Source organism: Nicotiana sylvestris, chromosome 4 (genome assembly GCF_000393655.2).
Source record: "Nicotiana sylvestris chromosome 4, ASM39365v2, whole genome shotgun sequence".
Lineage (NCBI taxonomy): Eukaryota > Viridiplantae > Streptophyta > Magnoliopsida > Solanales > Solanaceae > Nicotiana > Nicotiana sylvestris.
Window position 1 is genome coordinate 59,426,698 of NC_091060.1, and position 23,139 is coordinate 59,449,836.

At 36.5% G+C, this 23,139-nt stretch overlaps 1 protein-coding gene across 5 annotated transcripts; it reads left to right on the forward strand.

The window, feature by feature from the left end:
* The first annotated feature begins 3,409 nt into the window (after positions 1–3,409).
* Positions 3,410–19,657, forward strand: LOC104239447 (uncharacterized protein ycf45). 5 transcript variants are annotated; one of them, XR_011406762.1, is made up of 11 exons: positions 3,410–3,829; positions 4,768–4,830; positions 5,245–5,322; positions 5,707–5,924; positions 7,501–7,576; positions 7,706–7,990; positions 11,077–11,220; positions 11,751–11,801; positions 18,861–18,922; positions 19,010–19,099; positions 19,258–19,657. XR_011406762.1 is itself a non-coding variant. In XM_070171941.1 (10 exons), the coding sequence occupies exons 1-9, from the start codon at positions 3,608–3,610 to the stop codon at positions 19,067–19,069; spliced, it is 1,197 nt and encodes a 398-aa protein (XP_070028042.1). In that variant the 5' UTR covers positions 3,411–3,607; the 3' UTR covers positions 19,070–19,099; positions 19,258–19,657. The 5 variants fall into 5 exon arrangements, 3 of the variants coding, with proteins under 3 accessions (XP_070028042.1, XP_070028044.1, XP_070028043.1); XR_011406763.1 differs by having other exon boundaries at positions 7,504–7,576; XM_070171941.1 differs by lacking the exon at positions 18,861–18,922 and having other exon boundaries at positions 3,411–3,829.
* Positions 19,658–23,139: the final 3,482 nt, after the last annotated feature.

Consider the following 23,139-nt stretch of genomic DNA (forward strand, 5'->3'; position numbering starts at 1 on the left):
CTGCACCTTTCTACTAGTTTCCACCCACAGACGGATGGACAAACGGAACGAGTCAATGCCTTACTAGAATGCTACTTGAGGCATTATGTAAGCGTGTATCAGAAAGATTGGGCAAGGCTCATAGACATCGCCCAATTCTCTTATAGCTTGTAGCGGAGTGAGTCCACGAGACGGACACCATTTGAGCTAGCCACGGGCCAACAACCACAAACTACCGCGTTCGAGGGAAAGAGTTAAAGGGCTTATCATATGGCCAAAGGATGGGAGGAGCAGCTCGACACTGCTAAGTCCTACTTGGATAAGGCAGCTAAGAAGATGAAGAAGTTTGCGGACCGTAAGCAGCGTCCCATATACTGTAGAGTTGAGGACATAGTCATGGTGAAGTTTAACCCAAGACAGTTCAAGGCACTACGGGGCATGCATCAAAATCTGATTCGCAAGTATGAGGGGCCATTTAAGATCGTCGCCAAGGTAGGCAAGATCTCATACAAGCTTGACATGCCATCGTATCTTAAGATCTACCCTGTTTTCCATGCCAACATGCTTAAACCATATCATGAAGATAAGTATGATCCGAGTAGAGGCCAATCAAGTCGGGCGCCAATGACTATCACTGCCTCGCATGATCGGGAGATTAAGGCTATCATAGATTACCAGGCCAGGCGAAAACAAGGGCAAAAAGCCACCGCTATGTTCCTCGTCCATTAGAAAGGGCAATCGCAGGAGGAGGACACGTGGGAACGATATGAAGACTTGTGGCAATTCAAAGATAAGATCCGAGAGTTTATGCGGCAGCATTGCGCCGCAGTCGTCGCAATATTGGGTGGGGGAGAGTGTGATGACCCGCCATGTCATCATGCCACATAGGCGCCATTTGGCATATATTAATGCCATGTGGAAGCTTACATAAGAAGAAGGCTAGCATTTGTAAGAAGATTTTAGAGAGGTATGGACATTTCCTTGGGAAGAACCTAGATCCTTATGGATTTGCTAGGAAAGTCCTTGGAATCTTCTAGGCTTGTAGAGAATTCTAGAAAAAGCCCTTATCTTGTAAATTTCAAGGAGTTGTGTAATAATTAATATTTATACACTAGCCCCTAGGAGACTAGTATATAAAGGGGGCCATTCATTTGTAATTCATCAAACAAACAATTCAAGTTCTCTCTAATACAAAACTTCCTTTAACAATTTTCTTATGTTCTTTCTTCCATTCTCTTAGCGATCTTGAGTGTAGTAAGGCTGACTTGACATAGCAAGAACGTGAGCAAATTGTGCAAGATCGTGAGCGAGTTGTCAAGTGTCGCACATGTACTTAGTTAACAACTAAGGACGTGACACTAGCCTCGACAGTTTCTAAGCTTGTATGGCTTCTCTTGGATTGTTTAAGGAATTGCATGTGAATGTCCAGCTGCCTATCTCTTTATGTTGTGACAGTAAACCCGCCATCCAAATAGCTGCTAATCCTATTTTTTATGAGAGAACCAAACACATCGACATCGATTGCCATTTCATCCGGGAAAAGGTCAAGCATGTTTTGGTCCATCTTGAGTACTTGGCTTCCTCAGAGCAACAAGCTAATATTCTCACCAAAGGGCTTACTTATCTTCAACATCGTTAACTGCTATCCAATCTAGGCATGAAGAACCTCTTCATATCTCCTAGCTTAGGGGGCCGGGGGAGGGGGGGGAGGGGGAGGAATTGACAACCTGCACCATAGTTACTTTATTGTTTTAGTTAGTTGTAACGATGTTAACTAACTTAAGAGGTCGTTAGTTTTAGCTATAATCCAGCTGTCATTAGCTTGGCTGTAAATAGTTTAGGCTCTCCTATGTAAAAGACTTGTAGCTCCACATTTGTAAGACAAAGTTCAGTTTATCAAATTTTGCTTTCTGCTCTTAGCTTATTTTTCGTGGTTCTCTCATCTTCTTCATTTCTGTGTTCAATTGAATTGCTCAATTCATCAAATAGTAGATATTTAACAATAACCAACTAAACATTGGAAGAATACTTGAAGAAATTAAAACGACAATCACATGGAGTCGACACCACCTTTATTCGAATAGTAGCACCGGAATGTTCTTAGGTTACCATATATTTTGCGACTCGCTCATTGAAATCAGTCGAAATGGCACACATTCTGTCAATTCCTTGGGAGGATGCACCTTTTTTCAAAAAAATTTTTTTTATGTCTCCTAGGGTAGTTTATTCAAAGTTATTTTGAGAAAGCTCAAAAATTGATGAAGTGGAGAATGTTCCAACATGCTAATTGTTTGAAAATATTTGGTTGAAATATAAAAGGCGGAGTATATAAATTATGAAGTTGGAGTTGTAAAATTAAATTACTTTTGGAGTAAAAAACTAGAAAATATTACTCCATCCATCACAATTTATGCGATACATTTTCTTCCTTAGTCAATCCGAAAATGAATAACATATTTTTATATTTAATAATAATAATAATTTAACTTTAAACTTCTCATTTTACTCTTACAAATATAATTTATAAAGACACATTTTTTATGACTTATTTTATCATAAATTTTAAAAGTTATTTTTGTTAAACTCCAATCCCAAATAAACATGTCACATAAAGGAAACCTACACATATGCTCCAAATAAGTCTCAACTTACCGACATTTAGCCATTAGTCATAGACTTACCAAAACTAGCAAGCACATATAAAAATTGAAAAACCAAATAAATAAGGTTCTTTCTCTCAAAGAACCACATGGAAAAATCATCTTCCATATTTTGAAGCGTGATTAACAATATTAGATGCAAGACGGAAAGGAAATTTCATGGATGAGGTAGCAAATAAGGTAATGAAATACAAATATATATATATATATATACAATATTCCAAAAATCTAAGCCAAAAAGGAACTTTTTCAATGGGTATAGTTGAAATTCATTGAAAACATATAGATAAGTCAATATATAAAATTTGAGTAAGATTGGAGGTGATTTGGAATGGTTTTGTATCAAAATTCGTAATCAAATCGAGTTCAAAAAATTCTTCTGCGACACAAGTATCAAACATGTATCTCACACACAGATATATACGTGATACACAATTGATACAAATATGATATATATGTGATACACAAATAATTTTTTTCATGTTCGGTTTTTACCTCAAATTTTCAATTCAAACCACCTCAAAACTTCACCAAGTCATCCTAAAATTGAGATTCAGACTCCTTAAAATATACATAATCTATTCTAATAATACCCACTCAAAAGAAAGCAAAAATTTGAATTTTTTTTGCTACAAATAATTAATTAGCTAATATTAATAATATTTTGTGAATTGACCAATTTTTATAATGAACTAGTTATAAATGGACAAGTCCTCTAATTTCCCTCACATAAATTAAGAGGCAGGGAAAAGTGTATTTCATTTGCCCCAAAAACTAACACGCGTGGAAATAAGACTAGCCAAGAATTCACCCTCGGATAAGACCACTTTATTTCCAACTCTATAATTCAACTTCCGCCTGAAAAAAAGAAAAAAAAAATACAACACCCCGTGCAATTCGGCATAATCTTGATTTAATGGAGTGAACAGCAACTGAACTGAGAAATTGGTCGAAACTTATTAGGCGAAATGGGCTCTAGCTTATTGATGTCTGCAGTCGCAAGTGTCATTAGTCCAGCCATAAAAAGAAGAAAGGTTCGCTTCTTCAGTTCTTCACATTATCGACCGTTGATGCGTAGTCTTAGCCACCCTTCTCTTGCCGGAAGAAAACTATGTGTAGTTTATGCTACTTCAGCAGACCTTTCATCTTGTAATACTCATGCTGAAGATGATATGAATTCCCTCTTTCAGGTACTTCTTCTCTCTTTTGTGTATATATTTTTTTTGTTTCTAGTAATGTGAGTTTGTATAATTAGTCTTAAATTGAGAGAATGTGCTTTTGTAAAGATGCTAGAAAGGGAAGGAAGAGGAAAAAATATACACTTTGGTTGAAATGTCAGCTAGATTTTAAAGTTTTAAGTGAAATTGAGGGAGAAATCATACATTTTACTACTCTCAATTTTGATGCAAAATTTTTCTTATTTAATTATGAATTGGTATCTATATAGATATACCAACTAGTTGGATTTGAAGTTTAGTGTTATTGATTCACGTTACTGACTCCTACTAGTTTGATGATAAAATTTGGAACGCGATGGAGTACTTGAGATTTTTCTATTTTTCCTAATGAAATTTGTCGAGCTGGTTTCGCAATGAGAAAATGAACTTTTCTGATACCAAACACACAAAAACCTATGAGAAAGTTAATAATGGAACTAAGTAGTTATTAGGAGTAAAACATGAATATGGGATAGTGACTACTACAAATGGGATATGTTTGATTAAATGAGGTAATTACTTGTTAAAGAGTGAACTTTTTCCTCTATTTTAAACTTTTGAGGTGATTCTAAGTGTATACACGAAGTAAAACTTCACTTGCTTCAAGGAGTGTTGCACAAGAATCATCTTGCCTCCCTTAAATTTATTAGTGTGGAATGGTTTACTTGTTTATATTTCAGGTTTAGAGGGCTATGCACATTGCAGTGGCAAATTGGTTTTTATATTTCGTTGTAATTTGTGTAATTTGTTCCCAAACAAAGGGCTGGATAGCTGGGGTTGGAGGGTCACTTATGCATACTTTGATTTTGATCTCTAGTGCAGTTGTATTATCTATATATTTGCTTTATGTAATGGAATATCGTGCTTCAAGATGAACTTCAATTATTTTTTTCCTTTTCTTCTTTTTGCAGATTCTGCCCTGCGACTTACGGGACACGCTTTTGTGTGACCCCAGCCAAGATCAACTACTCGAGGTATCTTCGAAAAAGGAGGAAATAAGACTAGTTTTGCTGGATTTCTCCTTGTTGGTTTTAGCTTCAGTCACTTTATCTCTTGAATAGCAAATTAAGTGATTGATTTGCCTTAAATCTTACTGAAATGATCTTGATTTGCTAGCGTTATAGTGTCACCATGCTAGCAACTTAACTGCGCCTACAAAAGATGATGGTATCTTTTGCTGATATTCTGGTGTCAAGGAGGTCTCTTTCTGAAAAAATATGATCAGTGTTCTGCAAATTATCATCTTTGTAATCTGACTAGATTGATCTGCTTACAACTAACAAGTTTCAGAAGATATGCTTTTCAAGATTTGACGGAATAAGCTTCTTATTATGACATAGTTTATCAGTAATTTTTATTGCATGATAACTATTATGCAATCTTTATAGGTGATGTTAGATTTGGGCTGTTTGCCGCAAGCGCACTACACAGATGACTCTGGTAGGCGATACCTCCGAAACACTGAGGTAAACATTAAAGGTATTAAAGTTACTCTGCTGTATGAAAATATCGAAGCGTTTCTTGTCATGATGATGACTAGTGCACTTCTTGCTTAGGAGCACTGGAAGCATATTGTAGTATACTAGGAAGTGAAAAGGAAAAGGAAAGAAAGTAGTGGTCTTGAACCTTAATGCTGAATTGTTTATCCGATGAATGTATTAGAGTGACTCAAAAAATATGTTTTTAAGGAAATACAAAACAACTGAACACTATAAGATTGTCAGAAGAACTTAGTTATGTCTAAATCTTGACTCTTATTCGTCTTTTGCTGAAGGAACTCAAAAAGTAACAACTGGATGCTAGGAGATTATTAGAAGAGCTTAGTTATATATGTTTCTTCTTTTAATCAGGTCTCTATGGAAGAAATACAATTTGTCCTCAAGTCAATTGGACAATTTGGAGGAGATAATAGAGCTGGCATTGAGGGTACTTTGCATCGCATTTCTGCAATTAGGAATAGAAAGGGGGAAGTCATTGGTTTGACTTGCCGAGTCGGCAGGGCCAGGGGACAGATTGACATGGTGCGGGATTTGCTTGATTTTGGTGAGAGCATTTTGTTTGTTGGACGGTAAGTGAGCATAATATGTCACCTCAGAAGCAAAATGGCATATCACAGGAAGATTTGTGAGTTATAATAGTTCTCATAAAACTCTTATAGTCAAATTGTTTATTTGTGGTTTTGAAATCCGGACTGCACCATGAACATTATCATTGTCCTTATAATCTCTGTGTTTTCGACAAGCCCACTCATGTGGGCATCCTTTTTCATGGGCAAAAAAATTGGAATTTCTTTTTGATAATGCATAGCAGTGAAACTTGTACGCGAGATTTTTGTCTGATACCTGGTTGAATTGGGTAGCCACCTTATCTAAAAGTGTAAGTTGTTAGATTGGACACACTTTTATTTACTTAATTATGTCTTTACCATCTGTTGTTGACCTAAAAGTAAATAAACAAATAGTTATGTTCATTCTCTAACAAGTGGAGTTTTTATTTGTGGTAGTAGCACATTTTAACATGGTATCAGCAACGTCATTGAAAGCCATCACTTTGTTGCTTAAAATGTTGGCGATACGAAGCGAAGGGCCATCACTTCATAGGCGTACCATGCGCTTCAGATAACTGTGCATTTCAAACAACGGCGCGCAAAGTGATCCCTATGAGAAATTGTCAATTCGTTTGATCTCAACTTTGAGGAGTTGGGTTAATATCGGCATTATTGTATATCTGATATTAAAATTAGCTATATCATGAAAATTTTAATATTGTAGTACTAAATTCGTACGTATGTATTTTTTTAATTCTTCATAAACTAAGCTCTTCACTTTGAAGAAGCGTGTTTCACTTTAAAGGAGCGTGTCACTTCTCACTTTTCGCTTCATGCACCATGGACCTTGTCGCTTTACTGCGCTTTCGCTACTAAAAACACTAGTTTTGGAGCAGGCAATGGTCCTAAGTTCAGTCTTACCGCCACCATTATCAAAAGGATTTCCATGTGTTCACATGAGAGGGTATGTTGCATACCTAAATTAGCTAATAACTGTATCCCTTCTCTAGCAGTGCAAGATTTTCATGCATTTCAACATACTGAATAAAACTCCAATTAAAGCCGCCACAATTTCCAAGGTTAACCAGATGAGTTAGGTATCAAGTGGATTTAGCAAGTGCATGCTGTGTTATTTTAAGCAGTCCAGCAGCTATTGCTTTTTGGAGGCCTGGAAAGTTGTCATTGAATGTGAACTTGCTAAGGCAATTAGTTGAAGCCAAGCAGCTTACCTTCTGGCCTATCTGATTCGAGATAATGAGTTAACTTGTACTCATTTGTAGCTTTGGTCTAACCTAGGAGGCAAAATTATGGTCGGAACAATATCAACCGTGATACATACAATGTTTTTTCTTTCCCTATTCCCTCTTTTTTCTTTGGCATAATATCAACCATGATGCCCACAAATTTTTTCCCTATGATTTTGGATAACTGGTTCCTAATATGAGCTCAAGTGGAACTATTGAACTTGCTTGTGGCTTAATCTTTTCTAAGTTGGCCAACTAAGCTGATAAACATCAGGCTTCATCGCAGTTGAATAGACCTTGCTATCCTGTAAATATGATTCTGTCTCTCTCTGATTTGTCTCTCTTGATTTTAGCAGGCCTGGTGTTGGTAAAACTACAGTTGTGCGAGAGATATCTCGTGTCTTGTCAGATGAACTTCATAAAAGAGTGGTTTGTTAACTAACCGTTGCAATTGGCTTTATGGTTTCGCTTTCCTGATTTTGTTTCTAATCTTATTTACTGTTTTGTTTATTGTGATGCTACTGAAAGAAATTTTTACATCTTAGATCATTGTGACAGGTTATTGTTGACACAAGCAATGAAATAGGAGGTGATGGGGATATTCCGCACCCTGCAATAGGAGGGGCAAGAAGATTGCAGGTTCCAGACCCGTCGATGCAGCATCAAGTTATGATTGAGGCTGTGGAGAATCACATGCCTGAGGTGATCATTATAGATGAGATTGGCACTGAAGCTGAAGTTCATGCTTGCCGTACAATTGCTGAGAGAGGAGTTATGCTTATTGGTACAGCTCATGGCGAGCAGCTTGTGAATATTATTAAGAATCCTACTCTGTGTGATCTGGTATGTATTGAACTCCTTATTACTTCCTTAATAAAAGAAGCAATCTTCTCTATTTTACTGTCCTACACAACAATCCATATCAGCATCATTTGAATATCATTTATTTATCTTCTTGTATCTATTTTTTGTTGCCTAATGGTAAGCAAGTATATTGTTTTGTATCTCTTTGATTTAAAGAGGCGATCTAAGAAATTTTTCAGTCGTTTAGATTTAGTATTAAACTTTTCTATTTCAACGGATAGTTTTTTTTTGTGTAGCCCCAGGGGTTTGGTCTAGGGGTAAGAACACAACATGTGATGTCTGGGTTAGGCAAACCTTGTGTAGACAAAAGCCTGGTATTTAAGTGGAGAAGGGTAGAGGGAGTCTATTATCGACCGAATTTCAATCTTGCACCAGTGGCCCTCCGGGATCTCTCAATTATCCAAAAATAAAGAAGAAAGAACTGATAATATTTATGTGTGTTTTTTTCTTTTGACAAATGTAGTTAGAGTATTCCATTAGACAAGGCACCGAGGGGGCATTCCATCATCAAGATTACCAAGAATAAGCATGACCTCTTAAGGTGCTAGTACACTACGAACTAATGAGCCACCAATTAAGAAAAATGGTATATAGTAACCATCCATTGAAAATCTGAGACTCTTTAACTGATGATGGCTCAACTAATTGACTACCCAAGAAATGAACATCAGATGTTTACAAGCTGAAGCACAACTGCAAAATATGATTGTCTTTCTCCTGTGCCTTCTTACAGAGACGACACTCACATGAATACTTCTCTTCTTATGGATGCTGTCACCTGTCAATAGAGATTACCATGTAGCTTCTGAAGCAACAAAAGGAAGCTCTGTTAGAACATATGCTTTTCTCTGTATCATTCTCCAAGGGAGTTCGCACTTCGCAGTTGCCAGATCGCTAAGGGGCCGAAGAAAAATGACTTTAGTTAAAGGATGCCACTATCAGCAGCTCTCGACAGCGAAGTATCCAGTACTTCAAGTCTCCAATTAGACTAATGCATGAATTGGAAGAAGAAATTTCAATATTTCGTTCTTGTTAATGTGGGATTTAAAATAATTCACTACTTTACAATCACAAAGAAGCCTGGACTGTGGTATGCTGCTTAGAAACCAGGGTATGAACTGGGTACATGTTATTAAGAGTCCCTTGCTCCATTAATCTTCCGCAAAACCATTCTCCTATCATCTCCAACCTTAAATTGAACGACAGGTAGATATTATAAAACTTGTCTTATCCGCTCAACAAGCTTCGACCATAAGTTTCTCCAGCTTCGGCAATAAGGTTCTCCAGCTTCTCTTTAAATCCAATCCCCATAAAACCACCTAAGCTTACATTCATCGACTTTGTTCAATGCTTGCCTTCCTCTCTACTAAATCTCCAAAATTCTGGTTTATTACTTACTTGATATTCTCAGGGCCCCTTTCCCTATAGGGGTACAAATCTTTTTCCCACTTACAAAATGATCTCTTATCCTCCTCACTACAACCATCTGAAAGGAAAAAGAGTTACCTGTGTAGCTTTTCATTCAGGCATACATGCTTCGGTCTTTAAGCAGATACGTCTCAGGATTTCTGTGGGGCTTTCGTCATCCTAAGTGGTCATCGGACTTAGTATTACTTAGTTTTCCTTTTCTTGTTTTACTTTCTTAGGATTGTTAGGTGGGGGTGATGAATTCCATCTCCAGTTTTTTTATTGCCTATTTAACTAACTCCAGGTGCTTTGCTCTAATATCAATCCGTCAGTTTCTTTTTCTATTTATATCAAGCTCTCTGTTACTGTTACTTATTCTCCTTCATTCCATTAGGTGAAACACAAACGAAGCTGAAGACATATCAGTATATCTTTAATCCTCATTTCTGCTTCTGGGACATTGCAGTGTCATTCTTAAATGCATCTAAAAGATGGTTGATAAAAGCATGTGTCTTCTCGGCCTCCACTTTCAAGGCACTGGGATTCCTTTTTTAGCCGGTTCTTCTAAGTTGAGCATTGGAAGGATGGGGGCCTTGGTGATCACAACAGTCCTTTTAATTATAGTTGTCAATGCTCTCGTTGAACATGGAAATCCTTTCAGTATAGAATTCAGACTTAGTGTTTCATAATATTCTACATAGACCTAACTCTGACCAAAGGGCACTATGTTTTTCCTTTTTTTTTGGTGGTTAAAGTTTTTTGTCCCTTTTTCTTTTGTTTAGATTAGTTTAATAATTGGAAATTTCTTCTTTAGGTAGTTAGACATGAATTGCAAATTGCTGGTTTGGATTATGGGAATATATATCCAATTTATATTTGCCTTTCTCAATTCTTTTATTGATTTTCCCGAGCATCAGAAATTTGTAGGAAATATAAGTGATTTATGTTGTTTTAGGATAGGCATAAAGATGTAGAGAACCTTTGTTTCTCGGATATGGGAGTGGGCACCTGACACAAGTGTGAATCTAGAAGTCGGATTTGTTATCACCTAAATCTTAGGATTTGGAATTGAGGTTATTGAATTAAAGCTAGTAAAATTAAATTCTTTGTAAGTACTTACTCTTATTCATAAGTTATTTCGTATAATAGCAAGGTGTTCTAATACTTTGTGTGAATATGTACATATATATGACGTACACCTGAAGTCAAACCGCATAGCAAATCAACCTATATCTCTTGGCCATAGGTGTAGTCGAAGCACCTAAGATTGACCAAATCCAATGAGTATCTCACGCGCCCGCCCATATCGTGTACAACAAAGTACAACTAAACACTTACAATTTATTGATCTAATATTGGATTTTGGCTTTTTAGTTGGGTTGGGGGTGGGGGAGGGTCTAATATTGGATTTTAACTTGGATTTCAAACTTCTGTATTTTCTCTGACTTCCTATAGTTTATTTGGATATATCTGTTTGTTTTCTTCTTTAAAAGCAAAAGGACATTGGAGCTTGCAATGACTACAGATTTATCTCTCAATCTAGATCATTTCTTGTTTGCCTTAGTATTTTCTCTACATTTAGTGTCTCTTCACAGAATTACACTTCATACTTATGTAAGTGAAACCTTTCTGACCTCTTCAATTGTCGAATCTTACAGATTGGAGGAGTGGTAACTGTGACTCTAAGTGATCAGGAAGCACGAATCAGGAATTGCAGTAAAAGTGTTCTTGAGAGGAAAGCTCCATCGCCCTTTCCCTTTTTGATTGAAATAAGGGAGAGACACTCCTGGGTTTTGCACCGGGTTAGTCACTAATATGAGGCAATAGTTTTTTAATATAGAAAATATCACATGCTAGACAGCAATGCCTCCATATGGACATGTTGGCACATATTTCCCTCCTCTTTGATCCCCTTGTTTTTTGTGATAACCCTCTTTGATCCCCTTGTTTGTTCTTCTTGCAACTAGCTTATTGTCAAAGAGTGATATAGGTTCTTTCACTGCTAGGGGTGAGAGGAATTCTATGACTTAAATGCCATAACTTTATCCATTGTAATCTTTCTGGCGACTATTCGAGTTTTTTTACGGTGGTGGTGTCTGGGCCAGCTTGTACACACCCCTACTATTCCCTCGGGTACCTGCTACCTCCCACCAGCATAGGTACCAGGTAACTCTGCCCACCAAGGCTTAGGCAAATGGGAAGAAATCACCTAGTATTTTTTGCCTCCGTAGGATTTGAACCTGAAACCTCATGGTCTCCTCCCAGTTCATTGATCACTAGACACACCCTTTAAGTCCTAATAGCTTTTTTCTTTTCCTGGAACAAAATGCAGACCGAAAGAAGTGTTGATGCTCTGCTTCGAGGGAAAAAACCGCGAGTTGAGGTACTATATATTTGTTCTTGTTTGTTCCGAACTTCTATATAGCTTCTATTTAGTTGACAATTCTTTACCACAAAAAGAACGTATTAATTCCGTACACTTTTGATTCAAATCCTGAATATTGCCATTACAAATTAAAACATGTATTTTTAACCTTATTTTCAAATGCTCTTGCAACAAGAATAGAACGCGCCTCAAACCTGAGCTAGTTGGAGTCGGCGGTACAATTTCTCACAATTAGGTTCCATTTGGACTTCATTCATGTATTTAATAATTTTGGTTCTTTAACTCTCACGATTTAATATGAATAAAATATCAAGGTGGAAAAGTCAAAATTTGCCCTTATCTTTTGCAATTTGGGTTAAATATACTCTTTAAGCCTATCGGCTCATAGATGCCCTCGCCGTTAAAGATGGGGTCATTTATGTCCCTGTCACTAGCGACCCTCCTAGGTGGACTAGTGGGGTTGACATGGATCTTATGACACCATATGGCTTCCATGTGGGAATAATTTTTACACGGTGGAAACAATTTCCATTTATCCCCTTGTCCTACTATCCTCCCCTCTCCTACCGCTCCTCTTCCTCCTCCCCTTTACTATTGTTACGAACGCTACCACCATTTCCTCCCCCCTCCATAATCACTAGCCCTTCCTCATCTCCCTCCTCTATCATCATCACCTCTGTTACCCTCTTCAACAAACGCCACCAAAAACCATGATCCTTATGTTACACCGCAATCCTTACTTTTTCACACCCATTCACAAGATACGTCCCCTAATTATATTTTTTCGTTCATCTACTTTTACAGAAAACCCAATAATTATCTGTAAAAAGAACGAGCTTGTCGTGAAAATAGAAACCCGCATTCATGCACCACAAAATCAACCATCAAATTCTTACTAAGAAATCCCTACACAAATTGATCCCCTTTCCTTGATGTGGATGGATCGTATGGTGGGGTGGATACAACACCCTTTTGCTAATGTAATTTTATGTTGAGAGACACATCTTTGAATTCTTCCACCAATTTATTTTATTTTAATTTAATTTCTCGTGATATGGTATTTCTCTCATCTGTCTATGCTTTGGTGGATAGAATTACCCGGTACTTGTCCTAGTGGGAGGTAGTAGGTACCCGGTGGAATTAGTCGAAACGTGTGCAAGCTAGTTCAGGCACTATCTTTAATTAAAAAAATGGTATCCTTATGCAAAGGATGTTTTTGGTAGGACATGTTGTTTGGGCATTCATTGGGGTATTTATTTCCGTGTGTTAATGGAGGTGGTAGTAGTGTGATCGTAACTATTAAGGGCAAGGAGGATGCTGGTGTTAATAATTGTGGCAGTGTATCTCATGAAGAAGAGACGGAGGGGACGGATGATGATTGTGAAGCAGTGTTTAGAAAAGCGTGCGCTTCGTCGCTTTAAGCGCGACGTGACGCGACCCAGTGTCGCTTCTAGCTGCCTGAGGCGGCTCGATCTGTGGAAGCGCACGCTTCAATGGCGAAATCGACGAAGCGACGAAACGATGGAAGCGAAGAAGCGATCGCTTCTGTATAAGCGCAGAGGGCCAGTTTTTTTAAAAAAAAATTTGGGGCTATTTTTCTATTATACAAAACAGACCCCTAAATCGACAAAAATACCCCTTCCCCTTCGACAAAACAGTCTTCGACAAAACAGAGTCACAAAACCTAGTATTTTACCTCCTGAAGCTGAACATCGAGAAAATAGAGATGCCATTGCTGACCCTTTCTCTCTCGCTCGAGCTCGACCCCTTCTCCTTTCTCGCTCGCGGCTCGACCAGTCTAGGACCCAGGTAATTTCTTCTTCTCCTTTCTTCTTCAGTTCTTCTCGTGTTTTTCTTTTTTCTTTCTTCTTCTTCTTCTTTCTTTCTCCAGTCCAGAACAGAGTAACCATTTTTTTCTTTCTTTTTCCTTCTCATTTTAGTGTATATTTCAACATATAAATTTAATTATTATATGTATTTTATTTTATTATTATATTTTATTATATGTCTTCGTCCTAAGACTCGGGTTAGGACAGTAGGAGGCGACTCTGAACACTTTCCAGTTATTACGGGGTTGCACCAGGGGTCTGCGCTCAGCCCATTCCTATTTGCCCTGGTGATGGATGCACTGACTCATCATATTCAAGGGGAGGTTCCATGGTGCATGCTATTTGTTGATGACATTATTCTAATTGACGAGACAAGAGGCGGCGTCAACGAGAGGCTAGAGATTTGGAGACATGCTCTTGAGTCTAAAGGTTTCAAGTTGAGTAGGACGAAGACGGAATACCTCGAGTGCAAATTTGGAGTTGAGCCGACGGAAGCGGGAGTTGAAGTGAGGCTTGACTCTCAAGTCATTCCCAAGAGAGGTAGTTTCAAGTACCTTGGATCGGTTATTCAGGGGATCGGGGAGATTGACGAGGATGTCACACACCGTATAGGGGCGGGGTGGATGAAGTGGAGGTTAGCGTCGGGAGTCTTGTGTGACAAGAAAGTGCCACCGTTACTAAAAGGTAAGTTTTATAGAGCAGTGGTTAGGCCTGTCATGTTGTATGGAACTGAATGTTGGCCGGTAAAGAACTCACACATCCAGAAGATGAAAGTAGCAGAGATGAGGATGTTGAGGTGGATGTGCGGGCATACAAGGATGGATAAGATTAGGAATGAAGATATTCGAGAGAAGGTGGGTGTGGCCCCCATGGAGGACAAGATGCGGGAAGTAAGACTCAGATGGTTCGGGCACATTCAGAGGAGGAGCACTGATGCACCGGTGAGGAGGTGTGAGCGACTGGCTGTAGTGGGCACGCGGAGAGGTAGAGGAAGACCTAAGAAGTATTGGGGAGAGGTGATCAGACAGGACATGGCGCGACTTAGGATTACTGAGGACATGGCCCTTGATAGGGAATTATGGAGGTCGAGCATTAAGGTTGTAGGTTAGGGGAGAGTGTGAATATTTCTACAGCACAATAGAGGGAGACTATCCAGTTAGGAGTTAGACTAGAAATGTCATTTGGTCGTCTATTGATGCAGGACTTTCCCTTCTAGTTGTACTATACCAGCCATCTATTTCGTATTTCGTATTCTGTATCCTGTATTTCATATTTCATATCTCTTATATATTGTTGTTGTTATTGTTGTTATTTTTATTACGCATTTTTATGGTACTAATATATCATCTCCTATTGCTTTTTTGAGCCGAGGGTCTCCTGGAAACAGCCTCTCTACCCTTCGGGGTAGGGGTAAGGTCTGCGTACATATTACCCTCCCCAGACCCCACTTGTGGGATTATACTGGGTCGTTGTTGTTGTTGTTGTATTTCAGCATATAAAATTAATTATATATATGTTATTATTATATCTCAACATATAAAATTAATTATATATATGTTATATTTTCAGTTTATTTGATTAATTTTATATGTATTTCATTTCAGAAAATTCATTATTATTTATATATATTATATGTATTTTCAGTTTATTTGATTATGTATTTTCTTATATCTTAATAGAGATTTCAAAATCTCTCAAAGTTCGAAAGAGAAAGACCTGGCTTGGCGATAGAGTTAATAAGAAGAATACAAATGTTGTATACAAGTTTTGTAACAAGACGACAACGGGATGAATTTATCGCTTTAAATACAATCTTATTGGTGGCGATAGAAATGTCACAAGTTGTCCGAAATGCCCACCGGAGGTGAGGGAAGAAATAAAGAATTTTGTTGAGAAGAAGAAAGAGCAAAAAAATCAAATGAGTCATCAACCAATGGTGACCAATCATGATGATGATTATATTGAAAAATTGTCACTTCCAACAAAACGGGGAAGAGATGCAATCTCTTCAAGTGATGGATCATCGACTAAAGGTCCTATAGATTGCTATTTTCCAAAGAAGCCGGAAGCAAAGAGCGGTGGAAAAGATGTACAAAAAATTGCTAAAGACATTTTGAGGGATCATGCAGTTAGAGCTTTTGCACGATGGGTCTATGATGCTGGGCTCCCCTTCGATTGTGTCAACTATGACACTTTTGGAGACTTTATTGAGGTCGTTGGTCAATACGGACCTGAAATGAAGCCTCCCACTTATCATGAAATAAGAGGTCCTTATCTAAATAAGGAAGTGGAGGAGACTAATAAAATTGTTGAGGAGCATAAAGTTGTGTGGAACAAGTATGGCTACTCCATTATGATGGATAAGTGGACGTCAAGAACTGGGAAAATGATTATTAATGTGTTGGTGAATTCTCCCCGGGGAAGTTTGTTTCTTGAGTCCATTAATGCTAGCGGCTCATCCACTGACCACATCAAAATGTTTACCTTGTTTTAGAACACCATCGAAAAGATTGGCCCAAGCAAAGTTGTTCAAGTGGTCACTGATAATGCAAGTGAAAATGTGAAAGCGGGTGGCATGATTGAAGGAGCGTACAAGAATGTCTATTGGACTCCATATGTGGCTCATTGTATCAACTTGATGTTCGAGGACATTTTCCAGGAAAAACCCTTCTCTACAGTTTTTGGCCAGGGGCGTTAGGGTGCATTCTTATATTTCTCAGCAGCCCTTGTTATTGAATATGATGAGAAGATTCACCATGCAAAAAAATTTGGTGAAATCAGGCAAGACAAGGTTCGCCACTGCTTTCTTGACTTTGCATAGTATCCACTTGCAAAAAGCCAATTTGAGAAAGTTATTCACTTCAGAGGAATGGAGCAAGAGTAAATTTGCAAAGGAAAGTGCGGGGAAAGATGTTGCACACATTATTCTTTTTGGAATAATGTCCTTCATGCTCTTAAAATTGGTGGCCCTTTGGTTAAAGTACTCCGTTTAGTGGATGGGGAGCAAAAACCACCAATGGGCTACCTCTAAGAAGCTATGGATAGAGCCAAGGAGGCTATTCAAGCATCATTCACTGATGAGCAGAAATATACAAAGGTCTTTCAGATCATTGATGCAAGATGGGATGAGCAACTTCATAAACCTTTGCATGCAGCTGGACTTATTCTGAACCCGTCACTCTTTTATGATCAACATGAGAATAATTCATTTGGCTAAAGAAGTGTGGACAGGATTCCACCAGATTGTTATCAAGTTGACCCCAGATGAAGACTTGCCAGAAAAGATAGTAGATCAGCTTGCTATTTACAAGGCAACTGAAGGACTTTTTAAGCTCCGACTTGCTATTAAACAAAGAAAGACGAAGTCGCCAGGTGACCAAGTGTTTCTATATTTTATAGCTCTAACTTTAATGTATTTTTTATACTTATTAACTCTTGAACATTTTTTTTGACTTCTATAGTTGAGTGGTGGGACCAATATGGTGTAGGGACTCCGGATTTACAGACTTTCGCCATCAAAGTTCTAAGTTTAACTTGTAACTTATCCGGATGTGAAAGGAACTGAAGTGTTTTTGAACACGTGAGAAATAAAAAAAATTATTTCGTATTTTGAGATAAAGTAAATTATATCTCAACTGCCCCAACTCCTACTAGTTAGTTGACACATCTTGTTTGCAGATTCATACAAAAAAGAGGAATCGACTAACTTTGAAGCGCCTCCATAATCTAGTGTTCATAAAATACAATAGAGCATTGAGGCGTCGCTACAACCACCGCAGTATAATTGATCCAATTTTTTTGGACAATATTGATGAGGCTAATGAGTGGCTAACCGGAGTCCCCAAAAATTGTGAAGATGATGAAGTATTTGAAGGCGACTCTGATTTCACTTGGGGTGATGTTGCGGTTGGTAGTGGAGTTGGGGGAGGATCCTTATGGTTTAAGGAGGAATACTCCAAATTCAAGCTCGATTAGGAAGGGAAAAAGTGTGGCTACTACAAGTCGATCCCTATCCCTAATTGATGAAGATGAAAGTGATCATGAAGAGGAGGGGGAAGAAGAAGATTACGAGCAATATGAAGATAATAGAGGAATTCAAGATTTTCACAATCTTGAAGAAGAACAAGAAGAGTAGAAGAATAATATGTTGATTGACTTGATGCTAGTAATTTAGTAGCTTTGATTTTGCTTGTCCTATGGTTTGTGGATGATTTGGTGGTACCTAGTACCTACTTTTAAGTTTTTAAATTGAAGCTTTTGATTATTTATAATTTTACATTGTGTTTTTTAAGAATTGCGCTTTACTTTAATAAAGCATGCGTGTCGCTTTTGAAGCGAGGCGAGCCCTTGTCGCTTTTTTGCGCTTCGCTCTCAAAAACACTGTTGTGAAGAGTTTCACATTGGTGCTTTAAGGGATGAGTGATCTCCTTAAGATGACTTGGGCAATCCCCACCTCATGAGCTAGCTTTTGGGGTTAAGTTAGGCCCAAGGTGCATTTTTTTAACATGGTATCAGAGCAAGACCCATTCAAATTCTCATTTCCCAATGTTGGGCCCCCATATTAAGTTGCCCACGCTCCGGATGTCTAGCCCTAGGCGTGAGGGGTACTGTAAAGAGTCCCACATTGGTGCTTTAAGGGATGGGTGGTTTCCTTAATATAATTTGGACATTCCTCATCTCATGAACTAGTTTTTGGGGTTGAATTAAGCCCAAAGTCCATTTCTTTAACAATGATCATCCCTATGTATATTAATGGTGGTGGTGATAGTGGTGAGGTAGGTGGTGGTGGAAGAAGGGCTGGAGGGGGAAGGGGAGGAAGAAAAAATATGGGTTTTGTAAATCTTGTCTATGTGGAAGCCACGTGGACTCCAACGTGGTAAAATATCAATGACAAATCAGCCCCGTCAGCCCATCTTGGAGGGCCATTGGTGACGGGCATAAATGCGCTGATTTGTAACGGCGAGGGCATGTACGAGCAGATAGGTTAACTAAGGATATATTTAAATCAAATCACAAACGACAGGGGCAAGTCAGAACGTTTTCCCAAATATCAACACCACTTTGAATAATTTCATTCTTTTCCACTTTTTGGGGATTGCTGGTGGGGCCATTAGATGGAAGGAAAGAAGGCAACTTCTAAATCCTCAACAAAAAATGTTGTTACATTTTTTCTACATAAATGGCTAAGATGAAGTATGTAATACGATACTGTTTTAACTTTTGAAAGCATCAACTTGTCAAAGAGCATACAGAAGTAAGCAGCAAAGTTACAGAGATTACTTGCTTTAGGTTAGGATTATACAATTACATATTTTTCTTTTCAGTGCAGCTGAATGTCTAATTGGTACCAACTTACTGACAATCTTTGTTTCACAGGTTAGGAGGAGAACTCAGCAATTACAGGTTGTAATTGAGAGATGGAAAACAGAGGACTAAATCTTATTAACATCCAGCACTGCTCTACTGGTACACAACTATATCGATCACGCATACACCAACATTTCTTTGTTTTGCGTGCATGTGAGAGATTAAGAGTCACTTATGTCAGATGTTTTTTTAGCAAAAAGACAGATCCTGCCATCATCATCTACCTTATCCAACTAACTTACAAATTGAATTTTCAGGCATGATTATTCAACTTATAGTTCGAAATTGAAGCCGGCCCTGCTAAGGGTACAATTACAATAGCTAGCCCTCAAATCCAAGCAAATTGGAGTCGGCAATATGAGTTCTCACTGTCCATTTTGCTCCATTTATGCTAGTCTCGATCCAATATTATAAAAAACTAGTTGTCCAAGCTTGGTGGACAAAGTTACATGGTGCCTGTTGATGGTGTGAGGTAGCAAGTATCCCGTGGAATTAGGGTTGTGGTCAATTAGGATAATCTTAATTCGAGAATCCGAACTGATTTATGCTATTCTGATAGTCAGAATTTCGGTTATATGGTTCAGACAGGGGAACATGATTAAAATTTTTGGATATACGTGCAGGTATGGTTTGGCAAAATTTTAAACCAATCTGAAATCCGAAGTATGTGTATATACATATAAAAGCTGGCCTAGGGTACTGCTAAATGGTGGAACTATCTATTATGTTGATTTGCTATGCTTCCGCCGTGCTGCTAGACCAAGGCTGGCATCCGGTCCGGGCTCGGTACCAAACGGGCTTCGTGGGTCGGGCTCAAACAGACTCGGTCTTCGTGGGCCGGGCTTAAACGAACACGGGCTTCATGGACTTTTGGGTGTAACCAGACCGGGACCGTGTAGTAATGGTCCCGGGCTATGTGGGCTGCTAAACGGGCTTAAATGGGCCTTGACTATTTTTTTTTAATTTTTTTTATATAAGGTAATTTCTTGTAAATTATATATCTTATATATATATATATATATATATATATATATATATATATATATATATACTATATACATGGCTTATATGTGTATATATATGTGTGGGCCTAAGTGGCTTGGTTTTTTTTTAAAAATTTTTATTCAAGGCAATTTCTTGTAAAATATATATATGTGTGGGCCTAAGTGGGCCTGGCCTTTTTTTAAATTTTTTTTTTTATCTAAGGCAATTTCCTGTAAATTATATAGCTTATATATATATATATATTATATATAGTATATTGCCTTATATAAGATTGTATATACTAACTAGTAAGTGTATAGTATATAAGCTATATTCGAATTTTGATAATTAGCTATATATCTATATTATTATAAAAGCATGAATAAAAAGTTGGGATTACAAAAATAACCTTTTAATATTAAGCATAATAACTCATAATAAAAGGACATAATCGGAATTCTAGACATTAACCTTGTAATCCTATTAGTTTTAGGACATAATACTATACATTAGGAAGTCTACATGATTACCTTTAGGAATCCTACTATTATAATTATTTTCGGGCATAGATATTAGATATTAAAATAGATGTGCGTCCTAGCGAAATATAATTACTGTTGCAATTCATAAATTACTTTCTCCGTAGTTTTGTAGCTTTAGGAGAGAGACTTGTGACTTTAGTTATTCTATATAATGACCTAGATACATGCATATATACACGTTTGATTTTCCAAGTTAAGGTGAAACATATTATAGTTATATATTACGTACATAGTTCTAATAAGGAAGTAATTTTATAAGGTTAAAATCTTAATCAATTTTAAAGTCCTAAATATTAGGATTTATTACATAGTTCAAATAACGAAAGATTTAATGAATAAAATTTTAGTTGATTGCTAAATCCAAAATATTAAGAGAATGACTAAATTACAATTTTGTCTAATGTAAACTCTATTTTTAAAGAGTAAAAAAGGTTATATTGCCAAAATCCATTTAGAAACAAGATAGTATATATTATTATAAAGGTCGATTATTAAACAGAAGAACTCATAAGGAAAAACATAGTTGTAATAACTTTTTTTTGGACTACAATAACTTCTACGTTAATTTTTTTAATATTTAAGATTTTAAAATTAATACAATCTTGTCTTTTAACTTCTTATTTAAAATATATAGGAAGGCTTAATAAAATCAAATCCAGAAGAATCCTCCATATTGATAATACATTACCACTCTATCATATTCAATACAAAAAAAAGTAATGCTAAACGGATTGCACAAAGCATTGAAATTGAGAAAAAATTCCCAAGATAATATATTATTATAGTATATCTGAATGGTTTCCTACTCAAATAATAATTTTTTATTATTAATTTTTCGTGTAATATAGAAAAATATACCCAATTATTAAAGAACAACTACGAAAATTTTTAAGAATATAAATGTGTGAGAAAAGAAAGAAAAAGGTTGGTAAGAATTTATACCACTAATTATTTAACAAACATAAAGATCTAAACGTAGAATGACATCGATCTTTTTACTATTTGAAAATAAAACTTATGGTGGATAAAATTATAATCACGGTTAAATATTCAAACATGAAATGCACTAATATTAAGAATCTAAATCAACAGAAAATAAATTATATTTTATTTTAAAACCAAACAATCAAATCTTTCAATTAATTATTTAGCAAGAGAATTCAATTAAATTGTTTAATAAATCATCATATGAGTAAAATAATTTTTTAAGTTAAAAAAATCTTAGGGTACATAAATTTATTCCATAAAAAGTGTATTAAATCACAAAGTAAAAGAGATTAATATAATATTAAGAAGGTCATACAAGTGTTTGAGGAAGCACAACTAAAGTTAAATCCTAAACAAGTATAAGCTTTCAAGATTATATTATAAAAAATCGACTCTGGTAAAGTGGGATTATCCTTTGTAGATGTCTCCAGTGGAATCGAAATAATATTTCTATGTTATGCATTACTTGCAAATGTCAGATCAAGAGGCATGATATTGTTAGCAATAAGAACAAGTGGTGTACCAGCAATGATTTTATTATGAGGTCGTACAATTCACTTCAAATTTGATATACTTCTTCAAATAACTGAATTAATCATCATAAATATCAAATCAGAGCAATAATGCTAAATTTATAAGGAAGGCAAAAGTGATAATATGGGATGGAACGCTTTTGGTTAAGCGTCATACGATTGAAACAATCACCCACAGTTTTAGAGATATGATGGATGTCGATGAACCGTTTGGTGGAAAAATAATATTTTGGGAGGTGATTTCTATCAAGTACGATCAGTAGTTCCAAAAGTGACCAAAATAGTATTTGTAAAAGCTAGCTTGCCAAAATTATACTTATGACCTCAAATGAAAAATATTCAAATGACAAGAAATATAATAGTAAGAGCAAATCCAACATTCAGTGACTTTTTGCTTCGTGTAGGAAACAAAGAAGAGCATCCAATAAAAGATGATTTGATTCTTCTAGAACACTTGGTTATCAACCCCAATGGTAATAGTAGTGCATTTAATAAGGAAAATATTTTCATCATTAGATTAAAATGCAATTTGTGCAAATTACATGATAGAAATTAAAGAGCTTTCTTAGCTAGCAGAAATGAATATGTTGATTAACTAAATAAAATGTTGATTGCTATGTTTTATGGTAAAAACAAAATATTTTTCAGTTCTGACTTAGGAGAAGATGATACCAACAATAACTACCAAAAAGAATACTTAAATACTTTAATACCAAATGGCCTTCTACTATACATGTTTGTTGTCAAATTCATTATTTCTTACGTATGTTAGTGTCGCCATATATATATATAATAGACTAAGTTAAAATTGATATTTCATTGCATATAGGTTGATTTTGAAGAAAAATATGCATGTCACGCTACTGAAAACTTAGATTCACTGAATAACTTATATAATAGTACACATATGGTATATAGAAGCTTTTACAATAACGACATACATGCAGAACTTATGATACTGGTCAATGTGCTTCTAAGTATGTGTTAATTCCTGAAATTCAACCTTTCTCTTTCAAAACTAAAGAATATCTTTTTAAATTTGTTTGAAAATAATTTTCAGTATGTTTATGTTTTGTAGTTATAATAAATAAAG